This window comes from Homalodisca vitripennis, chromosome 2 (genome assembly GCF_021130785.1).
Source record: "Homalodisca vitripennis isolate AUS2020 chromosome 2, UT_GWSS_2.1, whole genome shotgun sequence".
In the NCBI taxonomy this organism is placed as follows: domain Eukaryota; kingdom Metazoa; phylum Arthropoda; class Insecta; order Hemiptera; family Cicadellidae; genus Homalodisca; species Homalodisca vitripennis.
Window position 1 is genome coordinate 123,504,640 of NC_060208.1, and position 10,564 is coordinate 123,515,203.

General features: G+C 32.6%; 1 protein-coding gene across 1 annotated transcript in view; it reads left to right on the forward strand.

Annotated features, from left to right (window-relative positions):
* LOC124354671 (ribosome biogenesis protein BOP1 homolog) overlaps window positions 1-298 on the forward strand; it is a 28,824-nt gene extending 28,526 nt beyond the window's left edge. Inside the window, exon 14 of the mRNA XM_046805301.1 lies at window positions 71-298. Coding sequence (XP_046661257.1) covers window positions 71-224 — 154 coding nt within the window. The 3' untranslated portion in view covers window positions 225-298. The remainder of the gene's footprint in view (window positions 1-70) is intronic.
* The last annotated feature ends 10,266 nt before the right edge of the window (window positions 299-10,564 follow it).

A 10,564-nucleotide genomic window follows, 5' to 3' on the forward strand; every position in this document is an offset into this window, starting at 1 on the left:
CTTATTAGTTAGTTGTACTGAGACCACTTGTTGTCTTAAATAAAAATTAACGCCTATTACATTTTTCCAGTGATCTTCTTCAAAATGCTCTGATAGTTCCACTGAAGAGACTAAGCAACCACGAGAGAACTAATGATTTTGGAATCCTCGATGTGATGTTTCACCCCACACAGCCCTGGGTGTTCACATCTGGGGCTGATGCTACCATCAGATTGTACACCTAAGCACATTCATATATGTGTTTTATTATGTTATCATGTACATAATGTATAATAAAGTTGATTTTATACATTAAACATTGAGGTTTTTTGTTATTTATGTACTGATTTGTAAATATGACTTTGAAAGCTGCTACTTGTAGATGGCTGTTTTTAATTGTTTAAAAAATATTTTAATAAAATATTCATCTTCTCCTATAACATGTTCAAGACCCATTTTATAGTATTACTTTGTTATACTTGGTAACTTTTAGAGCACATACTTCCTAAAAATGTACTGTGTGAATAGTGTGTTTTTCATATTTACAGACCACCTGTTTAGAAAATAATGTTAAATTTAGATTTATTTCCATAAAAACATGCTATGATTCTAATAAAAATATAACATTCAAATCTTGTATATCACAGCTTGGCTTCAATACTGGTTGCAATTATTATGAAAAATAAAAAAGGTTTTGAATTAAAAAAATATAGAACTGATTTAAATCTTTTCTGAACGATAAATATGAATACAGTACCACATGTAGAAGTGTATCACAAGAAGAAAACTAGAGCCTATTTTGTTCATTTTATAACAGATGACTCCACCAATTACATGCAAAAGTACAGTTGTACACTGATTTTTGCTGATGATTGGTTCACCTGCTAGATCAAAAAGAACCATAACAACTTGAAATAGCACTGATCTAAACATGGCAATAATACAATATTCTTAAGGAAATGATCTTAATTAAATGAAAATAAAACGAAGCAGGATGTTCTAGGAAGGTACAAAGAAATAACAGAAAAACAACCAAGTCTAGAGAAAACTACTTCTTCAAAGTACTCGTACCTTTGTCATAATGACTGTCTTGCACGTACTGTCCCAATAAACTCCCTTTGTAAAAAACTCAGCACGTGGAGCAAAGGTAAAAAGTACTAATGACAGCAACTGCAAAGATTGGTTACTTTGACACTATGAATCTTACCTTCGATACAAGATAGCAGATTCTGATAAACTTTAGGAACAGTTGTAAGTTACCTAGCTAGATTGGTTTTTGTTAAACGGTTGGAAGTCACTTTTTTTTTTCGAAATTGAGGGTTATTAAATTTAATGTTGTCAGTGGTGATGAAAGTTTTAGAATCACATTCATATACCCTTCACTGGTTTTACAAAAGTTGAGAGAAATTAATACAGCACCAGGTACATAAAAATAAAAATGGTTTAACCCTTTGGGTGCCAAGGGCCGATATTATCGGCTCACTATATTTAACCAAAGCGTGCCGAGAGCCGATATTTTCGGCCCTTTACGTTTAACCGAAGTGTGCCGAGAGCCGATGTTTTCGGCCCATTACGTTTAACCGAAGTGTGCCGAGAGCCGATGTTTTCGGCCCATTACGTTTAACCGAAGTGTGCCGCGGGCCGATATTTTCGGCTTTGTGATTATATTATTTTTTTAAATCATATAGTAAGCGAATCTTCATAACAGATATATCAAACGAAAGGGGAAGAGTTACTTAACAAATTGATATATAATTTGTTATGGTATAAGGTCCAGGACAGTATGTGTCAAGTGCACCCGGGGTTGCCACCTTGACTGTCTCCCCCGCCACGAGTGTAAATAGACTGAACGTTTACGTAACAATGTATATATTTTATATAGAGACATTTCTTTGCATAGTTTTTTATAGACTTAGTAACATTTTTCAATAGGCCTATGCTATAGACTATAGGCACTAAAAAATAGTGAGTGATTGAAGATTGGACTTTTTCTGCCTTTCAATAACTGAGGGTGAGTAAAAGCAAATAATATAAAAAAATAGGCTATTTGTCATGATTTTATTTTTTGTGAACATGCATTAGGGTCCTAACCAATGTTTTTCAACCATCTCAATGCTAGTTTAATAAATATAGTTTTGTTTAGAAAAGTCCTTACAATAACATGCCCTTACATTACATTGTCAATATTTTAGCATTTTAGTCCAAATGTAAAGTTTTATTAAAAATCTTATAAAACTTTTATTTCTCAATATTTCTTTCTGAAATTTTCTATATTGGTTCATAATTATACATACTAATGTAAAATGTAACATATGTTTACATAAATAGTAAAATAATATGTTTTCTAATTAAAAAAATAAAAAATAAATTTTTTTTATTTATTATTTTTTTAGTTTACTTATTCATATTTTTGGATATTATTATAAAACTTTGTTATTACATAACAGTATATTTCATAACCTACAAAACAAAACAAAAATTGTCCATTTATCAGTATTAGGATAGGAGTTATACAATTTTTAGTCTAACATAACAAAATAGCTGTTTTGTGCTTGGCACACTTGGCTGTTATAGGCCATTTACCACTGGCACTCAGGAAACACCCACAGCTCACATGCATGGCATTACTCAAAACGAATCTTGAAATTTGCTTGGCATCCAAAGGGTTAACTGTTAAAAGAAGATTTCATGCCGTGAAGATGTTTTCAGAAACTTGTGTGAAAACTGAGAAACTGTAATCTAAGTTCTGCATATTTCTTAGATTGACCCAAACTCCTGTGTGTGTGTGTGTGGGGATTTGGATAAATGTCTTAGAAACATTTTAATACGTTAGTGAAACTCTTCAAAGTGTTGGTACATTTCTACACTTCTGTTGGTTCTCTGGTTATTAAGATAGTAAATCGACTCAATGGTTTCCTTGTAGAATATATGGACTCTCTTCGTGATATGTTTCATTTTTATATGAAAAGATGGCTCTGGATTGATGCGAATGATGTGAGAAAGACTATAATTCTTTTAAAAAATTGCTGAAGAGCAAATGTTGTTCAGATGAAGGAAAAGGAAATGAATTTGTTTGTACAGGGAGAGATAAGTTTAAAGTGTAAACATTTTACGTTATTACTAACAGACTTAAAAGAGGACTACTTGAAGGAAAAGAAACGTATTGCTGGTATAATAGTAGATACATTTTCAGATTTTTTTTCTGATGTTTCAAACAAACGACCACCATTCATTGTAGAACATACAACAAAACTGCAGAACATGTATGATTGTGACCAGGAGTCACCATTTGGAAGTGAGTGCATTTAATTTTAGAAATTGATCAAATGCAGTAGTATCACATGCACACCTCTTTCTATGAGCAAGTTCCTCAGAGAAGAGAACTTACATGAATGTTCTATAATGTAGATATAGTTCCACGAATGTATTTGTGTACTGCGGTTAGCAGCTGCTATGCAAAAAGATCATTTTTGCCGCAGAAGAAAAAATTTATGGTCAACGTTCAAGAAAGAAATATTAAATTCTTGTGCAATTTTAAACATTGAAGCTGATATCCTTAATGGTGAAGGCTTTGATTTGAACAATTCTTGGCAGAACTATCTGTTAAGAAAGCAAGACAACGTTTAATATAAGATTACTTTTTTGTTAGTAACACTAGCACACCAGCTCTTTCTCGTAATATAAATATTAAACACTATATACTATAAACTAATTTTGTTATTAACTATTATATAAAAATAAGTGGATTTTTTGTGTGGTAAGACAATATTACGTACAAATTTTTAAAGTTGTCTTATTTTGAAACTTCACCGATGAATGTGAAGTACATAATAATATATATATACATTTCAGGTAACAGACTAGAGATGAGGTAAATCTAAAAATTATTTTTATTTTCAAATGAAATCTGTGTTGTGACTTGTATTGTGACTCATTAATAATGAGATCATTATTTCTTAAGTACGGTGTTATAATTCCCTACAAAGTGAGGTTCACAGCTATATATCAATATATTTCCAAATTTTCCACGTAGTTATTAGCAATTAAGAGAGTATAATCACCAGCTTTGCTAAAAACTTAATTGAGAAAAATGGATGTTCTAATATTTTGAACAGTTGAATTTTTTTGGTTTGTAAGTGTTGATTTGTTACAATATTATGCTGAATCTTAGATTATCGTGGAACCACTAAAGCTACTGACAGTATTGGAGTGATACAGAATTTATAAAAACAAAATCCTAAAATATATAGGTACATTGAAACATAGCTCTCAAACACACAACGAGGTCTTAAAAGTACCCATTTTCCAAGGAAGGGGATTAGGACTCCATAGAAAATTACAATATAACATTTTATGAAAACTACTGCACAAACTATATCTGAGGTTGTAATGTCAAGGCGGGGTTGGAAACTTTGTTGGTACTTGTAAATTATACAGATGTATGGTTTTTACCACTAGAGGAAATGATAGTATACTATTTTTTGATTATTGTATGTCTGCATTGTTATACGGTCAAGTAGCACTAGTTATGGTCACCGCCAGGAAAACGGGTAACAACAATAAATCGTAGATGTCAGTAGTAGCTTGATTACTATATCACTTCTGTTGCAGTCATGTCACTTGTTGCAATTTATTACTGTGTTCCTACTTCCATTGGTTCCAGTAATTTAATAATTTAACATTTACGAGTGCTTACGTGATCTGGGCTTGAATTGCATGTTTTTTTACCAGAAGTGCGGAGTGGGTTTCAAAGGTGCCAGGTTGTGTGTTATGAGCACTGAGTGTTGAGAGCGCCATCTGCTCTAAGCACTGTGGGGATTTCCTGGCAGCCTGATTGACCAGGCTAGCCAGTTATATTCGGTTGATCGCCAGGAGATCCGAAGAAGTGTCAGGAAACCCCCCTAGAGAGAAACGCACAATAAGAAAAGTATTGTTGAATTACTCGTACACAATGTAGAACAGAACAGATTTTAGAGAACATTACAGGATTAGTTCTAACCATTACAGGTTAAAAGGTATTGAATATGTTGGCAATAAGTAGTATAATAATAAAATACTAACTGTCCACAATGTAAACTAGTTACTGTAAAACTTTAATTGTTGTAAGATATTGAATATTTTAAAATTTGTATGGCATCATCTTCCATAATAAAGCATTTAGTCCGTCAAACAAAGTTATTGCGTAAAAATGGTAAATTGATTGATAGTAGTGTTAGTAAATGCAGTTTCCTAAGAGCTCAGTGTCTCGAATAGCATTAGTGCAGTAATTAATAACTTTCCCTTAATTCTTTTTGTTTGCTTTTGGTAATTCTGAAAACTCCCCATAGATTTATTTCATAGTCCGTAATATTTTGAAGCTTTGTGTTTAATACAAAACTAGGATATCTGCTTCCTATCACTGTCATTCATATTGTTTCTAGATTAAAAACTGTTTCACATAAAACAATTATTTATGTTAAATTTTAAGAACACGTTAACAAATATTATCACTGTTTAAAGACATATTAAAAATTAAGCAAACATAGAAACATATTTTTCATCTAATATAAAAAATTGTATGTATGTTAAAAATTGAAATTTGTCATTAAATTTAATGTCCATAGATGACTAAAAGAAACAACTGAATAAAGTAGCAATTTTGAATTGCGGACTAGAGACAGATCTACGAGCAAACTATGACATCCACGTAAGCTACCATTGTAATTTTTGTTGGTTATAATAACAATATTATAACCTCCCCCAGAATCAGGATAATGAGATAAAGAGATTTTGAAAAATACCAACATCTATTTATTGACCAACACGCAACTCAGTTTCTAGTTTAGAGACAGTTAAAACTGAGGACTTGTATATAAGTAATCAAACTGTTTAATATCAGAAATGCACAGAAGAAAAAGGGGTTGAAGGAATGCATAATGAAAGGACGAGATGAATCTTCATTAAACTCGTTCATTCTACTGGAGCTGAATACTGCTCCTTAACAAACTGTTGAGTGATTTCTCTATATTTTAACAGCCACGCCTGGGCAAATTAATTGCGAGTCTTTCACACTGCGCGGTGATGAATGTTTTCAGCTAATGAAAGCAAGGGAGATATGAATGAACAACAAGCTATTCCATACTACAGTAGCATAATTTTATCTGAATGTGCAGCCCGTTTCAATGTAGCTTATTCATGTTTTGTAGCTGGAAAAAGAAATGCTGGTTCCACTAATAACACATATACATAAAAAACTTTAGTCATCGCTTTAACAACAATTCATTCTGTTTTAGTTGATGAATATTTGTGGCAAACAGAAAGACAGACAGACAATAGTAGTTTTGCCAACCCTTTGAGTAAATGAAAATTTTTAATTCTATAGCTCAAATCGTTCTCGAGATATCATGCAGACAGTTAAGCTTTGTTAATGCTCAGCCAAATTCTATGGAGATATATGCACCGTCATCGAAATATATCTTGACTATGTAATTTTATGGAACATTCCAAGTCTATAGAACTATAAACTACTACTTATTAGGTAGTTTACAAATAATCGAAATAGTACTTCTATGAAGTAAATTACTTTGTTTACCATTCAAGGAAGTAGGTACTGGAAACGCTGGGTCTGTTTCTTTCCTTTGTTTATATAAACAACATAGTAAAGCTTATTATAACTGGTACATTACAACGTTAATGTTTGATGACACAGTAATTATTTACAAAGGGAAACCTGGTAGTACGTTTATCAGGTTGCCTTGAATGACCTAGTGCTAATACATAATTGGTTTCATACTGTTAGTTTTAACAATGAATGTCAGTAAAACAACATGTTCACCAATCGCATTGAGGAATACAAGTGAGCGGATCTGCAATTAGGGCTACATTTGTGCGGTGACTCGGCTAACACCAACTACCAATGCTATTGAGAGAGTAGACCAGTACAACTACTTGGGTATAATTATTGACAACAAAAGTAGATGAGAACCACACATTAATTTTTTAAAGCCTGAACTTAGAAACACAATTTAAATGTTTTATTGGTTATTGCAAATTTTAAATTATAATGAATTAAAAACGGTTTATTTTGCATATTTATAGTCTATTTTGTTGTATGGAATCATTGATCCATTAAATTATTTTCAGAAATCAATACTCAATACAGTTCTAAATAAGTCTCCGGATCTGACCTGTTTGGAGTACCTTTGGGGGAGGCTGAAGTGTATGGCTTATGCTACAAGACAAACTACTAGTGAGGATGAAAAGACTAAGGAATGCAGTAGCTTCCATTTCTCTAGAAGAAATCCAGTAGACAGCTTCAGAGGGTGGGTTTAGTTTGCATTAGCAATGATGGGAAACAGTTTGAGCTCATGTAAAGTGATGGTGGGCTTGAGAAAGGATTTATCAAAGTATAATGTTTTATCACACAGCCCTATTGCAATTTATTGCATGAATAAAATGCTTTAAACCATTTTAAATTGTTATTTTTTGCATACAGAACCGAAACCACTTGAAATATAGACAAAGTTTAACTTTAATTTGGTGTAATGCAAGCCTTAATATTTTTTATTTATAAACATTTTTAAAGTTTCAAAATATAAATAATTGTTAAACGTAGACTTTATGAAAACTGAATTTACTAGTTATTTTTTAGAGGGGCATGTCCCCAACTATTTACGGTACAATTTGGAGTTTCATAAGTTGTTCAATGAAGTAAGAATAAAAAACCTGTTAAAGCTGTTTTCTTAGATTTGTTAAACACATGTAAATTTACAGGAAGATTAATTGAAAACATTTTTTTGAAGTGATCTATGTCAAGAGACCTTTTAATGAAGTATATCTCATGACAAATAGAAGTCTAAAGCATTTTCATATACAATGTCCATAACGGTTTAAATTGGGTTGCAACCCATATAAGAACTGTATTTTGGTCATGAACTCGATGTCCTAGAAATATGACATATGAGACAAACGCCCCATATGTTATCAACAGACAAATAAAATATTTTACATGAATAAAACCGAATAAGAGGTGAAGTGTGGTTGAAACCCAAGAGTAACTCACTATATGTTTGATTTTTCCAAGTTTCCGATGTCCTAGAAAGAAGATGAAATTTAACACAGAAAGAAATTATGACAGTATCCATTTACTAAATTTAACTTTCACAACTTGACCTAAGACAAGAATTAAACCATCTAGAACAGGACCTATATTGTAAATGTTTCAAACTTTAAACCAGTGATATTTTTTAAAAGTATAAACTCTTTGAGTTCGGATTTGCGGCCTTGTACTCTACTAATAAAGACCTTTAATTTAATGTATTACTCAACCTATGCTCTCATTTAAGACTTTCTTGTGACTCCTTGCGGGCTATCCCCATGAAATGCCATAAAAGGTACTTACTTCAAAAATTACATTTATGGGTGCAGTAATGATGTACCAAGTTTCATTGCTTTGCCTGTAATCGTTTAGGAGTTACAAGCCTGTGTGGGACTTTTTTACACCCTATATACGTTGATCTGAAAAGTTTAGACTTCTTATCCAGGCCCAGTATGTGTATATATTTTTGGTTGTAGCAACAAAAACAAACTACTATGGCGTGTAAATTATATCAATTCCAATCAGACATGCTCATTCAGGCGCTAAACCTGAAATAAGAGCCAGTGGCAGTTTCGTATAGATTTTGTAACCTCTTAGCAATAAAGACTGCTATAACACATATTTTAAACATATCTACTTCTGATTCTAAATTATCATAGGACACCATCATAATAGACCATAAGTGCTCTTACAAAGATTACTACGGAATTAAAATTTCTCCAGTCTAGCCTAAAATAGTTCAAGTGTTATTGAAATTGTTTTAGCTATTCATTCAAATACTAAGGAATAATGCAGAAAATTTTTGTATTTCATTTGTACCCATAAGAACTGTGTCACTCTGCGACTTCAGAGCTCCAAAATATTGTTCTTTAAAATTAAATTCCAATAGTTCTTATAATAATATCTTTCAGTAATCACCACTTATTTTCAGGAGTGTTTGTTACGCCATTGAAATAATATGCATATGGCGTACTTGGCATTCAGTAAAAATCGCATGCAAAGCCGCGGGTACATGCTAGTTAATGCTAGTTAATGCTATAAAATTGAAAATTATTTTAATGATTAAGTGTATGGAACAAATATACTAATCAGAGTTTTGTAAAAATGCCTCGAGGCAAAAGAAATTGTACCGTTGATGTGGCCATCACAACGGAACTAACTAAATGAACGTTGACCAGTTGAAAGATAACTATCACTACACTCATTGATTTAAATCAATTAGTTAATAATATATGGACAAAAATTAAGGTATCGACGATATAAAACATCTCGTACATGTATGCACAGCAACGGCTACTTCCTTACATTCAATAGCGCAAGCTAATAGTAAAGAACTATGTTGACTCTCTTATTAGGCTATAACATCCAATATTAAGATTTATTTTTAGTTCTAGTTACTTTTAAAAGTATTAAACGTTGTAAGAGAGTAAATACGAAGTGATAAATATGTATATAATTAATGACACATTAGAAATAAAAATTGGCGTTTCAGATTGCATTACTATCCTTGGTGACTACAACGGTGTGTGGTGTTCCGAGGGGTCGAGAAGCAGATTGATTGCTTGGGCTTGTTGGGGGAAATGTTCCTATCCGCGAGGAATTGCTTGGGCTTGAGCAGAATGATATTATTAATTAGGAATTGCTTGGGCTTGGTTGGAATGCCCTTAGGTATAAGGAATTTCTTGGACTTCGGTGATATACCTATACTTGTGAGGAATTGCTTGGTCTTAATGGAATGCTCTATTGGAGAGGGATTTCTTAGGTTTGGGCAGAGTATTCTTCCTCGTGAGAATAAAGAAAAACTATTTACTAAATACCAACAAGATATGTAGTAGGCTAGAGGTCTAGATAGTTTTTCGGACGTTTTTGAATTAAGGGTTAATCTCCATGTGCCCCAGCTGCTTCCCTTTGAATCCCGAGTCAGAATTACGTTAACTGCATCCCTGAAAGAATTAGGCGTTTGGATAAAATTCAATAGTGCTGTAGGCATGAAGGTAGGTGTAATTTCATCAGATGCTGGACCGTAGAAATGAGTAGTTGTTCGAATCCGAAGTAGAGTGAAGTAGTCACAATGTGGTACAAGAGGTAGTGAGGAGAAATGTATTTATAAACGTAGCTAAAGGCACTGACTAACATCTATGGCATACTATTCAAAGGTGATGGCGGGACTCCGGAGGGAAACATAAATACTTGTATAAAAGGACTACCTTTTTATGCCATTGATACTCATGGGTTAACTGGAGCCTCTTGTTAGGAGTGGTTTGTGTGGTGTGAATATGTTCATTATCGAGATAACCAATCTTGCTTATCTGGAATCTTGTTTTACTTTCAAAAATTAATTATGAAAAGACCATCTTTTTTGGGGGAACCAACTTTGTTAAACAAGTTTTCAAATTGAGAGACGGTGCAATTAGGTTTTATAAAGATAAAACGTTCAGAATTAACTTTCAGACAGGCAGGTGGGTGGATTTCATCAACATTTAGAGTGGGAAATTAAAAAGATAATTC